At 56.5% G+C, this 17,647-nt stretch overlaps 1 protein-coding gene across 3 annotated transcripts in view; it reads left to right on the top strand.

The window, feature by feature from the left end:
* The window catches only part of PTPRN2 (protein tyrosine phosphatase receptor type N2), a 723,823-nt gene that overhangs the window by 355,878 nt on the left and 350,298 nt on the right, over nt 1-17,647 (top strand). For all 3 annotated transcript variants that reach the window (XM_036899584.2, XM_036899583.2, XM_036899582.2), the window contains one exon: nt 6,429-6,508. In XM_036899584.2, coding sequence (XP_036755479.2) covers nt 6,429-6,508 — 80 coding nt within the window. The remainder of the gene's footprint in view (nt 1-6,428; nt 6,509-17,647) is intronic.

Below are 17,647 nucleotides of genomic sequence, written 5' to 3'. Positions count from 1 at the left end.
ATCAGGGTCTCCTGAGCGTGGGTTTGGGGGTGCGCGGACCCAGCTACGTCTGTAAGGGTCCCTCCTCTGCAGGCCCCACACCCGCGCCTACCTCCCCACACCTCCTCGTGTGTGTGAGAGAATCCGTGGGATTGTGGAGCCTTCTGGAAGCTTCCTGGGATGGATCGTGACCATTTGCCTCCTTGTCTGTCTGGCTTATAAAGACGTTAAAGAGGTTAGAATGGCCCTTAACTCACTGGGGTGACCCCTCTGCCTTATTCTGTAGACTAAATGATGACAAAGTCCTGGATAATTTGGGATACATGCAGGGCAGTGCCCATTAACAGTGACAGAGGTTCTGTTTGTGGTGAACAGACACCGCTCACAGCCAGAGACCCTCAAGAAATCCTGGTAGGAGCTGACTGTATGCCTACTGCACGCGCGCCCTGCCCCCGGCTCTGGTGCCCACAGGTGGCCCCACCTGGGTTCAGGGTTTTCTCTGTGATGCCTGCTTAGGAGAGCAGGGAGGGAAGGCAATGCTGTTCAGGAGGTTTTCCTGGGCCCCACGTACACATTCAGTATCCCCAAAGTCCCACCGGCCATCTAGAGCCAACTCCATGAGGTTTTCCTGAAATGTAGGGTTTTAAGGAAATGTCCTGATGGGCCAGAATCAGCGTGGCCCCCCCTTGGACTAAAGATGAACAGCAGGGAGGGCTACGTGTGCTCAAGGGTGGCAGTCCTGCCTGGAAGACGGTCCTTCTCATGTAAGTACGTCTCTGCCTCCTTGGGGACACTGGCATTCAGGGCACTGGTCGAACGCCCTTTCCCACGGAGGACGGACGTCACAACTTGGAAGCGTTGAGTCGCTTACCTTCCTAAGCCTCAGTTTCCTCACCTGCAAGATGAGGATGGCCGGGACACGACATGAGCTGAAGTAGGACCCACTCTCAGGGGACCCCCCACCCCAGGGCAGCGCTCTGCGGTCGCCGTACTGAGACTTAATATTTAGTTCTTCAGTGAGGGACGCCGCATTTCTATTTTGTGTGGGGCCCCGCGAATCACACGGCCAGTGCTGAGGCTGCCAGGGGCGAGGAGCCCACGAGGGGCCTGGAGCGGAGGGCCGCGGCAGGCTGCACCCTCGCCTACCACCGTCGTCGCTGTTCGGCTTCTCTCACTGCCACTGCTCGTAGGTTCGTGCTGGCCAGAGTAGCCTGCTTGGTCCCTGCATCTAGACTGTGACGGCATGAAGGAGGTGGTGGCGAATGGTGTGGAGCCGGGTGGTCCAGCGTCTGGGCTCCCCAGGAAACTCTGGTTTCTTATAATGATCCCTTGGTCCAGAAGAGGCACATCTTCACCTGTGCGGGAGTCGGCGGGCCCCTTGGGGGCAGGGAGCTGGTCTGCATTACTCAGTGACGTGCCTTCCAGGCCTAGAACAGTGTTGGGCACATAAGGATGCTCGTGGTGAATGAATGAATGAGTCATCAGTAGGCTCTGGTGCAGAGGCCCTGAGCGTGTGCCTGTGTCCCTGTCCACCCACCCATCCACCCACCCATCTCTCCATTCTCTGCCATCCACCCATCTACCATCCATCCATCTATCTTTCCATCTGCCATCCATCCGTCCATCCATCCATCCACTCATCCATCCATCCATCCATCCATGTTATGGGTTTCACACCAAATCCAGGTATCAAACAGAATGCAGGCCAGCCTGTCAAGCCAAAGCACAGCATGCTATTACAAAACATTTAATTAAATATTCTATCAAAAGATTTTTAAAGTTTTCTAAACAACTTTCCAGAAAGTGCATCAGTTGAAAAGAGCAGAATTTACTTTTATGTTGTAAAGCATATAATTGTAAAACATACTATTACATGATTAACTTTAAAACTATCTTTTACTGCCAAATCCAGTTTGGCCAGCTTTTTCTATCCCCCCAAAGTCAAGGGAATCTAGTTTCTGAGGCTTGTCTTTATTTAAACTGAGTACAAAGTTAAATGCTCTTTAGCCAGCGTTTATGAAGAAAGCTGTAGCCATATGTTATATTTATCATAGACCTTATGAAAGGTTGACCCGATGCAAATTATCCTGTGTTATGTATGACCTACTGTCACATAGACCAACACCCGGATTACCCAAATGAAGACATTCCCTCAACTGACTGGAATTTTACAGTGATTTGCATTCTGGAAATGCTATTAAATATTAGAAAAATAAGCTTTCTTCGGGGAATTGCTTGCCTTCCACATTCTTAGCTGAAATATAGTCTGAGTAGAGGCTGAGCTCAATGCCAAAAATACCTATGATTAGAGTTTCACAAAATGAAAATTAATATTCAGTAGATGACCTTGACATACATGATTATTAAGAAGATTCATGTTAGTATATTGATATTAGAAAGACAGAACCTTGTATGTATTTTAAAATTATTTCAATGACAAAAGTAGGAATAAAAGGTGGTTTCTAAGCAGTCCTCATTTAAAGGTAAGACCATTCAGGAGATCTATTAGACCCACTTCTGGTTTGTTTCATAAGCCGTAGTGATAGAATTGGAAAATTCTGGAAAACTAGCAATGTATCAGTGTTAAAATGCTAGAAGCTACCTATTCTTTATCAGCATGTTCTGTGACTATGAAACAGAGAATGAGCAATTATCACTACAGTAAATGTCAAGTAGAAACACTGAATTTTTAAATACTCAGGACCAATTTGGCATATTTAAGACAGAGATAACAACTGCTGGAGTTGCGGTAATGACATAATCTCATTATATGCACATGTAAGGCTTGCTTAGATTGATTAAAGGTAGTTTTTAAATCACTGAATTTTGCAAGATCTCAGGGATGACTCTGTTCATACCGTTTCCAGCCTGATTGGGAATCGGCTCCTGTTGACGTGTAGTTCGTCCTAACGCAGTCTCCACAGAAGGCCACGGGGAAGCATGTTTTGAGACTCGCATGCCCCTGAGGCTTCCCAGGCTGAGCTGTGTCTGTGGAGACTCCCTTTCGCTAGAAGGGGAAGGACTGACGTCTGCACAGGCCCCGCCTCTCGATATCCTTCTGTGTCTCACAGGCGGTGGGCCTGACTGTCAGGAAGCCGACAGTGGCATGGGAACAGCGACTCAGGTGGCATGTTTTCACAGAGCAGAAGCACCTTCCAGAGGTGTGCCGGCACTGAGACCTTCGTGGGGCCTGCCCATGGTGGCCCCTCGTAGACCGGTCACAGCGGTGCATGCGAAACCACAGGGTCAGGCAAGGGCTGAGCCCATCTTCCCCCCCTGTACCGGCTGCTCGCTCCAGATGGAAGACTGTGTCTCCTGCACAAAGCAGTATTCACTGCAGGGCCGCCACGAACCCCTGTGAGGACCTAGGGGGATCTCAGGGGAGCTCGGAGGGGGGCAGACCACCACACTGATGTGAGCAGAGGCAGCAACCTCTGTTTAGGGGGAGACCCTGTACCGCTGTCACCCAGAGACTGTTCTGTGGCGCGTGCTGTCGCCCCCTCCACACAGGTGCAGGAGTCACAGCGGGCACGGCCAGGTCCACGGGCGAGTCACCAGCCCTTGGGCCTCAGGGCCTGTTCTTTCCTCAACGTTAAATCAGAAAAGAGACAAAAACAAGGCCACCGACGTATGTGGACATGCCTGGCACAGAGGCCCCTGTGTGCAGGTCTACCTGAAGCCCGCAAGCCAGTCTGCAGGGCACTTCTGTGCTCGTTCGACGCACGCGGCATGGTGAGACATTCGAGTTTCCCCACACGCGCTCTCCCGGCTGCGGCTGAGCAAGGCGACCCCCCGCCTTCTTGTTTCAGTTCGCACTGTAAACACAGTCTGTCTCCTGCGACATTTTCCACGTTTGTGCTTTTGGTAGGTGATTTGAAGTGGCCCCAAGCATACGGGAAAGAAAGCTTGGTGTGCCTTCCTGAGGGGGTACGTGTGTTAGCAAGCTCAGCTCGGGTGCTGTAAGGGGAGAGTTCAGTGTCGGGGAAGCAGCGACCCACACTGAGTGAGGTGTCTTTAGGCAGAAGCGCGCATAAAGAGGGCACTGATCCTTTGCTGGGAGCAGGGCGGCCACGGATGATGAGAGTGTGTCGTGTGTTTCCAGTAATCGCTGTCTGAGTCTGAAAGTCAGAGAACAGAATCGGGTCCTCGGTGCCCCTGGGGAACCGGCCGTTCTGTGTGACCTGCGTCCGTCTGTGTGCGGTCCCCACGATTTTTTTCCCATCTCCGCCCTGGTTCTTAGGTCCGTAGTTGGTATATTGTGCTCTGCATGACAAACTCTCATTTTTTAATCAGTAAGTGACTTTCCAAAAAACGATTTTCCTCCTCATGGTGAGTTCCAATATTAGATATCATATTTGCTCTTCAGAGACTTGCAAGGTTTTAGGTATCTGTTTTGTGTTTTATTCCCCGATTGAAATTCCCCTTTCTATGCCAGTGTTGTGTATGCGAGACTTATTCAGTTTTCTGCAAATATTTGGAGAACCAGGGAGCCAAGAAGATGGTAAGGGCCACCGACGGCCGCGTGGCTCCAGGAGGAAGGCGGTGGCTGCCAGCACACCCCTCTCGCCCTCAAACCCACCCCGGTCGTGCACAGCCCTCACTCTGTCCCTATGGGGCCGCGGGCACCGGCCGACCCCCCGGTCGCTGAGCTCCAGCTGCCAGCCCAGGGCCTTTCTGAGGGTGCAGCTTGGCCGGCAGCGGCAGCCCCGGCGGCCCAGGGCCGGGAACTCTCTTTGCCCCTGAATCAGGGCTGAAGAGCTGCTGAGATCAGGATGTCTCAGAGGTTCTCACCTGGCTTCCCCAATCCCCAATTGTCCACATGGTATGAAAGTCCGTACCACAGCCCTCCCGAGGGGCCCTGGAGCCGGCCACAGGGAGGGGCCCAGAGTGGGGGCAGCTCTAGGGGAGCTGGGTGGGGGAGGGAGCCCTGGCCTTGGCCACAGCGAACTTTGTGACTCTGGGCATTTCTCGCACAAAAAAGAAACCAGGAATATGAGCCAGCTGGACCGGTGGCTCCTGGAGCCCTCACTGAGTGGGAAGTGGTGGTGGCCTCTGCGTACAACACCCTCGACAGTGGTGTCAGGACGATGGCTGCACGGTCACAGCACACGCAGTGTTTTCCATTTGCAGAGGGCTGCATGGGGCTGGTGGCCTGGGGGGTACGCTGGAAATGCCCCTGAAAAATGGGCCAGGAGCAGATAACAAAGCGTCACAGGGGGTGGTGGCTGGACACACAGGGATCCTCGGGCCCAGAGGAAACGACAGCCTGCGACGGCATGGGACCGGGGAGCAGCCACTGCCTCCGCGTGCGTGAGTGCTGGCCAGGGGGCGAGCCCAGGGCGGCCGGCGGTGGGTGTGGCCATTGTCCAGCAGCTGCCCCTCTGCTGCTTTGGGGCCAGTTCTGGTGTCGAACCTTTCTGAGCTCAGCCTTGTCCTGCAGCCGGTTCTCACTTCTGTGTGCTGTTCTTTGCATCACTCTCACCACTGCCCTTACAGTGATGTTACCACAGACAGCCACGACACGCAGTGAGGAGGTGGGGCAGTGGCACGGGGGCAGGGCCAGGGGGCAGTGGGCCCTTTGACAGGCGGTGATGCGGGGCTGGGAGACAGGCACTGGGTCCCCTGAGGGGCCGTTCAGAGCCCTCCGGTCTGCGGGCCCCCAGGAACTCCGCCTGGTGGGGTGCTGTCTGAACAGGGTGGGGCCGCCTGCTCTGTGTGGCGTGGAGAGTGCACCACCTCCCTGCATGCTGCCCTGGCCGCTCCTGTCTGTGTGGTACCTTTGTGGGCCAGGAGCCCGCGTCTGCAGGAGGGAGGGGTCCCTGGGGAAGGCCGTCCCGAGGGGGCGCCAGGGGCCTGAGGGCAGGACAGAGGGGGACTGTGGCCCCTCAGCCTTCCTCCCCACCCCTCAGGTGAACCAAATTGTTAAAAAGGGGTGTAATTTTCAAAGTCATGTTCCACCTAGTATTTTAAAAGCTTTGAAAATTTTCGGTAATTCCTGTCTGGCAACCGCGTGCCAGTTATTTTGCACCAAATGGTCCTTAATGACTTTGCTGAGTTTTTACATGGCCCCTGTCGGGAGAATTGGAGCAGCGCCCGTCTCTCTCCTGCTCCGGACTCCTAGTGGCCCTCTTGGGAACCAAATACTGAACTCTGTTTCCATAACAATTTTTCTTTCTCGGCAACAGTATCTGCTTGTCATATTGGGTGTCTGGGTTGATTTGAATTTTTTGCAAGAGCGCAGCCGTGTATGTTTAGAAAACCAAAGCCTGTCAGTAGAATTCGTGGAACGTCGGATCAAAGAGTCCTTGTGTCTGAGAAACGGACACCAGGCAGAGGCCACCATGGAGTACGCAGGGCTGGGGACGCGTGTGTTTTGTAAACATGTTGGTGTTTTTCATGTTGCTTTCAGGGAGCTGGTTCTGAACTTCTTTTTAAATGTTCTCTTCCAGGGTCCTGGGACCAGCGGTGACCTTCAAAGTGAGCACCAATGTCCAAAATGTGACAGCAGCGGACGTCTCGAAGGTAGCAGGTAAGGCTGTGCCAACACATGTGCGCGTGCCCAGCCCTGGCAGAGGGAAAGGTGAGCTCTCAGAGCCACCCCAGGACGCGCAGTCGCGCCCGTGCCCTGGTATTTAAAGGGGGTCAGCAGGGGGCATGACTGGGCCTCACCACTGCTGTGACATGTAGCTGTGCTTCAGGAGGGTCTGTGAGCACAGCATCTCATGTATGAAGGCTGGCGTCCGGAGAGCAGGGCAGGGAGCCCCCAGTGGCAGAACAGATGCCATTTTGCTTTGTGGTTTCCACTTGGTGGCAGGCGAGAAGCCCATGTGGGCTGCGCCTCTGTCCATCGTGGGCCGATTTGGTGCAGGTGGGAGATGAGCAGAAACAGGGATGTGGTTAAGCCCTGCTGTGCAGCACGGCTGTCCTGCCCCACATTCGAGATCCAGTGAGTGACTGCGGTGTGGGATTGGCATTTGTCATTGACCGGAAAATGCAAAGTTCAACTAACATTGTCTTAAAGAACAAAATATGTGGTAGGTACAAAGTTTGCATTTCCTGAACCTCAAATTTCTGTTCTAAGCTTACTGAAAACTTCTATAAAATGTATTGTACAATCTTTCTGCCTCATAAAGAACATAACAGAATCTTAGCTTGATGGGCTTCGGTACTTTGGCACACAGCAGTATGAGGGCCTTGTGTTTCAAGTCATTTGTGAGACACACGGCCGGCTGCGCTGACCCCAGACGCAGCAGAACGTGCGTTTCGGCCGGTCCTGTGTATTGCTAAATATATGAACTATTTATAATAAAGTTTACATCTTTTTCTTCCAAGGTGAAATGCAGCAAAATATTCTGGTTGATTTAGAGACTTGGCAGTTATTAATTGAGGCATCCTCTTCAAGTTTCTTTATCCAGTGACCGTCTAACAGGTGTAAAAAGAGTGATAATACCCTATTAGTGTGATAAACTATTGGTCTGATCTATTCTGTTTGCTGCTGGATTTTAGCTGTAGGATGTCTTGTTGCCCTACTAATTCTTATTTGCTGAAAGCAGTAATTTTGGAAGCCAAGAATTCTTCATTAAAGAAGGATTCCTCTCAAAGTTGTGCTAAGCTCCAGAAATCCGACAGCTCGAGCTCTGTGGGGCGCTGGACCCCACAGGGCTTGTCCCACATCATATTCCACTGTAGGGCACACAGGTGTCACTTGCCAAGCGTCGAAGTGTCCTTGCTTCAGCCGAGTGGCTTGATGTGGCCCCAGCGGAAGAAGGCAGCAGATCGTTTGAAATGCTTTCCCGCCTGGGAAGGAGTGGGCTCCGTGCCGAGGGCCCTTATCCCGCCTGGCTGCGGCCCCCACCCCCAGCACCCGCTCATGGCCCTCAGCCCTCAGTGCAAGAGATGACTGAACATATTTAGGACTAAATCAGTTACCAGCTTGTTGCAGAAATGCGTTAACCATTGTTCATCTTTCGAAGTAATACTTTCGAAATTGGGTTTGCTTTTAGAAGTTAAGGGTGCTGTGAATACAATGAAGTCTTTTTACCTTTTAAAATTGTGACAATGGCCTTTCATTTACTTTATTTCTGGGGAAAATGGGTTGATTATTTGAAGTCTAGCTTCTTGGTCATTTTCCGTGTCCACGTCGTATGCTAAGTGCCGCGCCGAGGAAGGAATCCTGTGCAGACTGTGCTCCAGCGGGTCCCGCCCACAGCTGCATGGGTGCCAGGCTTTGCTGGATCACGCCATGCCTTCATGCCCACTTCGCGGCTGTGCAGCAGAGCCTTCCTTGTTGTGCATGTGCAAATCGGGTAACATGCCTATGTGGTTTTTTAAAAATTCGTTCCTTCTGTTTTAAATGATTTTCTGATGTTGTGAACGTACCTGGTTCTATACAGGAAAATGGTCACGAGAAACAGGTTTGTGACATGATGTTTGCTGGTAGAGATACCAGAGGGCCAGGCACCTAGGCCAGGGCTGCCTGGAGAGTGTTTGGTGCCCTGAAGAGAAGCCACGTCCCACTGTTGCAGTGTCCACACAGGTAGGAGACGCACTCACATGTCAGGAAGAATTTTTACCTCCAAAGGAAATTTTTGTGGGTTCTAGTTTTAAAAGGTGATATGGAATCTTGATGTTGTAGCAAGACCAGCTGTGTCTGCAGGGTGGCCCCGCCTGGGCGGGCCGTGGGGCATCGCCGAATGCGGGTGGCATCCCAGCCGAGCGGAGCCTCCGGTTGTCCCTCCAGTGTTATCTGCTCTGAAAAATCCTGTGACATTTGCGTTTGCTCCTGAAGGGGCCCCAGACTCTTGTCATTAATGGAGGGGGACACCACCGTGGTGGTATGATTTAAAGGGCATCTGTTTTGCTAATTTTAGACAAAGTGTCACAGAACTCGATGAACAGGCGCGCAGTTAATGCACATCAGCCCCTGCAAACATCATGTGTATTTGCGGAAGGGTGAATGCGGCTGGTTTTGTTCCAGAATCTCTGTTACCCTAGGGGACTCTCTGCCGGTCACTCTGCTTGATTTAGAATTTGGGTGTGGGCGGCCGTGCCGGTGGGTGGTAAGCGGGTGGTGTTGCCCGGTGTGGGGAATAACTGGTGGTTCCCTCAGTCGTCCTGGCCATCCAGCGAGGCAAACGGGCAGAACAGAAAAATCCTCTTACCCCATTCCCGTGGTGGTTTATTCCTAAGTGGTACGTTTCTAATCAATGTTTGCATTTTCCCTTTCAGAGGAGATGCAGTTAGTCATGTTTTAGCAAAACACTTGGCTGTACAGCACATGGGGATGGAAGCAGCCACGTGAGTGTCCACCAGGCACTTGGACCAAGGCAGTGGGGGGCGTGCAGCAGAGGCAGAGGGGACAGGCGAGGGATGGAGGGTGGGCAGGGCAGGGGCGGTGCCGCCCCGGTGGAGAGGGAGCCTGGCTCCGCCAAGGGGCGTGGCTGCTGGGCCCACATGTTTGGGGACAGCGTGTGGCACAGGTCTCGAAGCAAAGCCGACCTGTTTCCCTGCTGATGGCTGTGTCCTGCATACATCACCACCTGGAAGAGCTGAGCTTATTTACCTGAACTGACAGGTTTTAAGTTTCGAAAGCAAAGTATAGGAAGAAGCCTCTCATCACTGTGAACAGCCAGAAGATTGCCCTCATCTTCTGCAGAATGAGAAACCGTCTATGTACATCACCCGTGTGGTCAGGACAGCAACAGAGTCTGTTAGAGGCCCTGCTTTTTTGCTCCTTTTGATGATGAGGAAAAAAAGACCAAGACAGTGTTGCTCCTGCTTCTGTTGAGATAAAGCAGGTCAGGGAGAGGAGCCATGCCCCATCGGCCCATCGGTCCCTCGGCCTGGCTCTGGGGTGCACGCTGGGGAAAGACATGGTTCCTGCCCCTGAGAAAAAGTGAGCCTGTGAGCAGTCAAAAGACACTGTCGTTTGGGGGCTATTTCCCATTCCACTCAACACGGAGCGTCACAGGTAAATTTGGGCTCACACGGCCCCTTGATTGTGCGTGATCACAACACTTCTGTTCAGGAAGATGGACTCTCCCCCCGCCCCCTGTCCTCAAGAGGGCAGACACCTGCTGCTGTTCGACACCCCCGGTGCCCAAGCACCCACCAGCGTGGGCTGGGGGCTCGCCCGTGGCAGCCTTCGGGGGGAAGGCCGAGCTCCCCTCCTGAGGTCTGGGGCTGCTTGATGGAGTTCGGCTCTAGTCCAGAGCCGTGTCACCGGGGTTCACAGAGCCCCTCTCTGCACACTTCTACAGCTCCAGGAGTTGTCAGTGAGCAGAATCAATTGCCAACACATAACCTCCCACGAGGATATGACTGGGTCATGCGCAGTACCCCTCAGAGACGAGACCACCACAGTGAGTGTGGCGGAGGCAGGAGGGGTCCAGGAGGGCGGCCAGGCTGATGCCGAGGTCCTGGGGCTGTCCGGAGGGGCCCGCGGTGGGCATGCACGGGGAGTGGCGGGGCAGCTCGCCTGCGCCCAGCTGCCTGCTTCCTCCCCACTGTGCACCCTGCAGACCAGGGCCCGAAAGGTGCAGACCCAGCAGTGAGAAATCCACATGAGGGCTCCCGAGCGTCAGTGGGATCTTGGTGCCGCTGCCCAGCTGGTACCTGCCGGGGTCTGCCTAGTGTGCTGTCCGCCTTGGTGAAGGTGTGGCCTGTGGGAAGGGGGAGAATGGGGAAATAAACATGTAATGGATGTAATGCTATGCTCTGGGGTGGTCCAACAGGAAAACTGCAATGAAGGGCCATATCACGGACACCAGTAATTCAGCTTAGGAGGGCACAGTGCAACGTGGCAGCGAAACGGTGTACAAGCAGCAGAGCTCAGTGAGGGCTGAGACCACGTGATTCGCAGGAGTGCAGTGCAGAATGGTGTCATGTATGACGCAGTGCGGCACAGCCTGTGGCAAAGCCCCTGCACTACAGTCTGCAAACAGGATGGGAGAAGCACTGCGGTGTGCCTAGGCATGAGCATTGGGAAAGGTCACATTCTGGGGAGAAGCCTGCAGGGCACGGGAGCCGAGCATCCTACCGGGGGGACTGCCTTAGACGGAGGGTCAGATGAGGCCCAGGGCGAGGCCTTCGAGCAGACCCGCTGGGCCGGAGACCGCCAGCTGTGAGGACAGGCAGAGCCCTGAGTCGGCTGGGGGCAGGTGCTGGGCCCGTGTGTGGGGTGACTGGGGGCCAGATCCCACAGTGGGTCTGTCCCCAAACAGGAAGCCCCTCTGCAGGGCTCGAGTGCCTAGGAGGACAGGGTGCTATCGCTGCCCCAGAGCAGGCAGGGGCCATGGTGGGCGAGACGGCAGGCAGGCCCTGCAACCCCGCCCCTTTCCCTCCGGCAAGGGAACTGCCCCTGGCATTGTGAAAGCGTTTGCTGGAGTGGAGTTCCCGGCCCTGCGTAGGCAAGCTCTGCGCTGCTCTGCCTGGCTGGAGAACATGCCGGGAGCCCGCCTGTGTGATCAGGAGACGTGAGCCCTGGTTTCCGCGGTGAATGGGGCGAAGTTGGGAAGCAGTTGTGTTTGTGGTGGATTTCAGGGCTGCTGTGGAGGGGCGTCCAGGGTGGGAGAGGTCAGATGGTGGGTACGTGCAGCCGCGTGCTGTTGGCGCTCACCACCTGCGTTCCTTCTCGGCAGAGGGAGCCCTGCGCCAGACAGCCCACCACTGGGGGAGCAGGAGCTCACATGGCGGGGCCCCCCAGGCTCCAGGGCCCCCACCTCCCTTTGGCATGTCTGATGCGGTTGTTCTGGGAGACAGTTCCCGCTGTGGGATCACGTCGCAGATTTAGGAGCCCAGCCAGGGTGGAGGAGGGCAGCCCTGGGGCCCGGGGCCCTGCGTGGCCTCAGCCCTGCTCGGGAGGCCCCACGAGCGTCGACTGGGACGTGACCAGTGTTGCACATATGTCGATACTGGGTGTGCAGAACCACCACCGGAGTACCCTGCTTGGCCAGGATTTGGCATCTGGATAAAAATTCATGGAAATGCAGCCAAGACTTGTAAGTGCTAATACTGTTAAAACGCACTTCCAGGAAGAAATGAGCAAGCATCGTCCTGAACACACCTGCAGTTGTGTGTGGGCGCCTGTGGGTCAGGCAGACACACCCGTGGAGGCATCGTGACCAGCCCCGTGTCAAGCCCAGGGGCTGCCGTGCTGCCGTCACTCGTGGGTGTCACTTCTGGGTCCTCCATCGTGCCCCAGGCTGGCCCGTGCTTGCTTCCTGCTGCTTCCAGAGGGGCCAGGCCCCCGCACATCTGCTCCGGCAGCCCCTGGCATCTGTCTCCACCAGAACTGTTGGCCGAGTGGATCATGACGGGAGCCTCCTCCCTGCCCCATCTCACACCCTCGCGTATCGCGCTGCCCCACACGCGGTGCCCGTGAATATCGCCTTATCAGGCACTGGTCTCCAGGCTTTGTGTGCGAAGCCGTCTCATGTCAGCAGGAGGGCTCTTCACGAGCCGCGGGGTCTCCTGGGGAATCTGGAGTGTGGATTTAGTGCCTGGCCACCTGTGTGACCCCCTCCCAGGGACCAGAGTCAGAGAAGCCAACTGCGGTCAGAACTGTGGGGCCCTCAGACCAGATCCCCCAGCTCAGATGTGTGCCCCATGTCCTCCCAGCTGGGGGCTGAGGAGGGAGCCTTGGCTTCTGGCCCCCTGGTCAGCAGGCGGGAATAGCACAGCCCGGGCCACTCAGTGGCTAATGGGGCCGTCGGACCCGCAGGCAGGCTGGCGCGCGAGGGCCCTCCCCGTCCGTCAGGCTGCTGGTGCTCCCTGCTGGGTCTGGGGCCACAGCTTCCTCTGCGCCGCTTGTGTGGCGGGGGGATGATTCTCGATCATGGGTAAGCCGTGGACACCACCCCACGGAGTCTGCTCCAGCACAGGCGGCTCGTTTGTGGCCCGTGTCACCGCCACGAGTGTGCAAGAAATGCTGGCTTCCTCCCTCCAGGGCCGTTACTCCTTTTGTTTTGTTTCTTGCGTTGTGTTGACTTGTTTCTGTGCCCTCTGCAGAGATCAGCGTGGGTTCCAGGCACACACGGCTGCCTCATTCTTTTATGTTAGACATACCCTGACAAGACTGATTTGGGAATGGAGGGGTGGGTGCTCGACAGGATAGATGTGCCGGAAGGGTGGGCTCCCTGTGTCGCTGGGAGTTACTGCAGACTATGAGAAAGCAACGGCGTGATTTATTCCCCACGACGTGTCTGTCCTTCCTGTGTGAAGGTTGGTCTCAGCAGTGTTGCCACTGCTGTACATCACTGGGTGTGTGGACAAAGCAACTGCACGGGCAGACCCTGCCCTTGGTCGGCCTGCATCAGGGCGGAGAGGCCCCGGACAGCGGGTGTTGGGGCGTGAAGGTCCCTAGGACCTCCACCCAGCACAGAGCATCCAGGGGAGGGCCTCTGGGGGGCTGGAAGGGGCTGGGACCACCTGGGGGTGCATCCACTGGACCTGAAGTCTGATGACAAGGAGCGGGTGGGAAGATTGGGGGGCATGTGTTCGGAGGGTCGGCTGAGCCAGGCACCCGCTTGCTGGCAAGAATGCTCAAGACGGACGCGCTAGCAGAAACCGGCAGCTGTAGTTTAACTGGTGCATGGAGGGCCCGAGTCTCCTGGGGGAGATGGTGAGTATGCTCAGGGGCCCCGCTGGCTTGGTGCTGGGTGGGTGCAGCCCTGAGGATGCCCCCCGGGCAGGCAGAGTTCCTGACTGGGGGCCTACCTGGCCCCCTCCCTCAGATAAGCTGGCTCCTCAGAGGCCCAGCTGGCCATGTGCATGTGCCGGAGACACTGGCATGCAGGCCCATCGAGTACTGGTGAGATGAGATTCTGTGCAGGGCCTCGGGCCACGGACACCCATAGGCGGTTGGCTGTCATTAGGGTCTGTCACCAAGTTCTCTGAGCGCCTCTCGTCCCTACCACTGGGTTTCTCCCTCTGCTGCTGGGCCTGTGCCCCTGCCAGGTCAGCGGCTGATGTGGGAAGGCTGGGCCCGTTCAGAGGTCAGGGCACAGCCAGCCGCCCTGTTGGGAGCTCTGATGCCCATGGGGACACAGCTGGCACCGAAGGGAGACACTCCAGTTCCTGCGGTAGCACCCGGCAGATGCCCTTGTGGAACTGGGGGCCCTTCTGCTTAGCATGAGTGCTGAGAGCCACAGGCCTGCCAGGAAGCATGATGACCGTAACTGTCTCCAGGTCACTGTCCCTCTGTCTACACGTGGATGACGTTTCTACTTACTCTCATCACCGTGGCTAAAACCACTGGCATCTTTGTTCCTAAACGGAAGGTGGCTTGCTTTGAAAGTAGGACTTGGCTGTTGTACTGCCTTTAAAGATGTTGCTTCCAGTCACCCGGTGGCCCTTGCAGTGCGCGGAAGGCTAACCTGGCCTCAAGGCCAGTGCACACAGACCCACACCCTGGCAGCAGCGCCCCCTTCCTTCCGGCAGTTTCCGGCAGTGGAACCACAGCCCACTGCCTTCCTGCTCTAGCCCCAAGCAGCAGGCTGCCTCAGAGCCGAGGGACTGATAGAAGCCAGTGTCTGTCAGCAGCCGCCTTCCTGGGGATTCCCCTGCAGACACCAGGCCCCTGGCAGCTCCGTGGAGGTGGTGGGAGAGCGGAGCAGGGTGACCCTAGCTGGGCAGCTGCTGCGTGTGGGGTGGGGCGCCCGATAGCACACGTGGGTGGTGCAAAAGGGATCAAGCAGCAGGTCACCACCCGGCCTCCTGGCCGGTCCTGCAGGTGGGGGACTCAGGGTGGGACCCTCTCCTGGGAGGCTGGAGGGGGTCAGGAAAGTCTCAGAGCCGACGGCAGCCGAGGGTGTGGGGTCCCGGTCCCTGGCACTGGGGACCGTGTGAGTCTCTTTGGCACTTGGGTTAGAAGCTCTTGGGAGTCTGTGTGCGGGGGTTTCTGTGGCAGGCTTGCTGCGGCAGCTCTTTGTCACTGGCCCACCTGCTCGGGCTTGTTCCTGCCCTCGGGCCCTTGGCCCCTCCCACAGGGCACCTGCACCCTGATGGCCGTTCTTGAAGAGGAACCTGCTAGTTACACAGCACAGCCAGCACCCCAAATCCGTGTCTGTGGAGAACACGGAGCGGGGACTGGGGAAACCCCCTCCTCACTGTCAGGGAGGACGCCGTGGTCCTGACTAGGGGGCAGCGGCGCTAGGGGATGGTGGGCATGATTGAGGCAGAGCTCCAGGCACCAGTGGCCCTGCGCCTCCCCAGCAGCGGCTCGTTTGCTCAGTGGAGCCCACAGGCATGGCTCCTCACATTCAGGCTGCACCTGTCTCCCGGTGTGGCCTGTACGCTATGAACCAGATAAACCAGGTCCTGGTGTCCCCATTAGGTATCTGCACAGCTGGGGCTGCGAGTGGGAAGAGCGGGGCCTGTGGGGCAGGCCGGCGTTCCAGCCGCTGTGCTACTGCTTGTGACTTTGGGCCGCTCATGCGCTCGGTTCCACCCGCCGGGCAGGACTAGTAACCACGCTCCATACACTAGAGCCAAAGAATTCAGCGCGAGAACACAGTTAAATTCCAAAGGGCTTAGAAGCTGTTGCCCTCACGGCTCACCTCAGGTTCCCACCACCTGGGTGCCTGGACGTGTGGCATCAGGAGGGCACCGTGGCAGCCGTCACAGGAAGTGGGGTCCTCGGCTGGCCAGGAGCCAACACTGGCGTCTCGTGGGTCGGAAGGAGAAAGTTGCCTTATGTGTGAAGAACGTAGCGGGACGGCCCAGAGGGCCACTGGGCTGGGGGTCAAGACAAGAGAGCTTGGCCCTTCTGGAGGGGAGGGAGAGCGCGGGCCGCCTCTGGCTGGACGGCTGGCAGCGCAGTGGCGACGGGGGCTCTCGCTGCCGCTGGAGGGTGGCGTTGGCGGGCAGAGCTCACCCGTCGCCTGGGGCAGCTCAGGAGGGGCGTCCTCCCATGTTGATTGAAGGCCGGCTGTGCTGTGGAGCCTCTTAAATGCAAGACGGTCTGCGTCCATCAGCACCTTGCCTTATCATAGCTGCAAGGCGTGGAAAAGCAGAGCCAGGCTGGGAAGTGCTCGGCAAGAGCCGCGGTGGTCCCCTCCCGCGGACGGGCGCTCTTCGGGGCTCGCCGGCTCACGTGGCACCCTGGTGAATCTGGCAGCGCCGTTGCTTGGGGAACCTGCTCTGATGAAACGGCGTCAGTGACCCGGTTTGGTGTGCGTGGGTCGGGTCCCACGTCTACGCCGTCTGTGGAGTCACAGGGACAGAGGCGGCCCCTCAGCAGACGCTGCTCACAGTGCTTCACGTCTGCCGGCTGGAGGGCCTCGGACGGAGCTGCCGCCCGCTGGGCCTTGATGGCACGAGGAGCCGCACAGCCACGGCTTGGGCACCTGGGGCAGGGGCGCGGCCGCGGGGCACCCGGCTTGGGCACCACCCCCTTACCCCCTTCTTCCTCCGGACCCTGGAGGAGAGGAAGGGCTTCTCCTATTTCTTTAGGAGCCCCGAGCCGACAGGGACGTACACGCCCCAGAGCGATTTCCGTTCTAAATATACAATTTCTCTTCTTAAGTAGGATTCAGGTTTCTCTTATCTGTAATTACATCCATAATGTGTCATTTTTTGAAGTGCCCCGTGGAGTTTTGACTTTATTGTTCCGAACATGAATGAGTAAAGGAGGTCCCGGCAGCAGGTGAGCAGGGCGGTGTGCACGCGTTGTGAGGACACGAGAGCCCTTGACTCTGGTGGGGCTGTGCTTTGCTGTGCCCCCGCCGACCCGTGCCCCCAGGCCCAGCCCACACGGCCGCCGCCTCCTCCTCAGAGGCCTCCATCCTTGTGCACGTGTCGGCCTGTGTGCCTCTAAGGCACCTTCCTGAGACCCCTCTCTTGAGAGTAGCTGGCCTGGGAGGCCTGTGCGTCCAGTCATTCCCCGGCGTGCCGCCTACTAGTCCTCTGATGGGCCTCACAAGACTGCGCCCTGGCCACACGCCTTGGTCCCATGAAGAGGGACACAGAATGGCTCTGGGGAAAGCACACGAGCCGCTGATAGGAGTGCCCTGCTCAGGCTGTCGGCCAGTAAACTCCATCGCACGTCTCGGAGCTAAGGGCTGGATGCAGGATGGTGTCCCTGCTGCCCAGTGAGGGCTCCTGCCACTAGATGGAAGGACCTCCTGTCTCGTCTCATTTCCTCTCCGTCCTGACCTCCAGGGACCCCACGCCTACTGTTGCGCCCACCTGCTTGGTGTTTCTCCCTGGGAGTATATTATAGTGTATTGTGTCGTATTGTTTACTGTCACATCATGCCATATAATTTCATGTTATATTGTAACATATATGTCATATCACATATTGTATATTGTACTGCATTTCTGCATTGTACTATATATGATTTCATACTGTATCAGACCATATCGTATCATATATCATATATTGTAATGTCACCTTGTATCACATTGTGTCATAGCACGTCGTGTCACATGCCACACTGTTTCATATCATATCGTGTATCTTGGCGCATCACCTACCATGTCACCTTGTCATATCATGTGTCATACGTGTTGTGGTCTGTATCATTCTCCTGACCTCCATCCTGCTACACTTTCTCCTCCCCCTCTGCCCTCTGTCCCTGTCTGTGTCCCTGCCCCTGAGTCCCTGGTATGCTGCTCTCAGCCTCCCAGAAGGAGGGACCCTTCAGTCACTCGGTGCAGTTGGCTCT

This window comes from Manis pentadactyla, chromosome 7 (genome assembly GCF_030020395.1).
Source record: "Manis pentadactyla isolate mManPen7 chromosome 7, mManPen7.hap1, whole genome shotgun sequence".
In the NCBI taxonomy this organism is placed as follows: domain Eukaryota; kingdom Metazoa; phylum Chordata; class Mammalia; order Pholidota; family Manidae; genus Manis; species Manis pentadactyla.
Note: the sequence above shows the minus strand (reverse complement) of the source record. Positions and strands in the feature narration are given on the sequence as shown.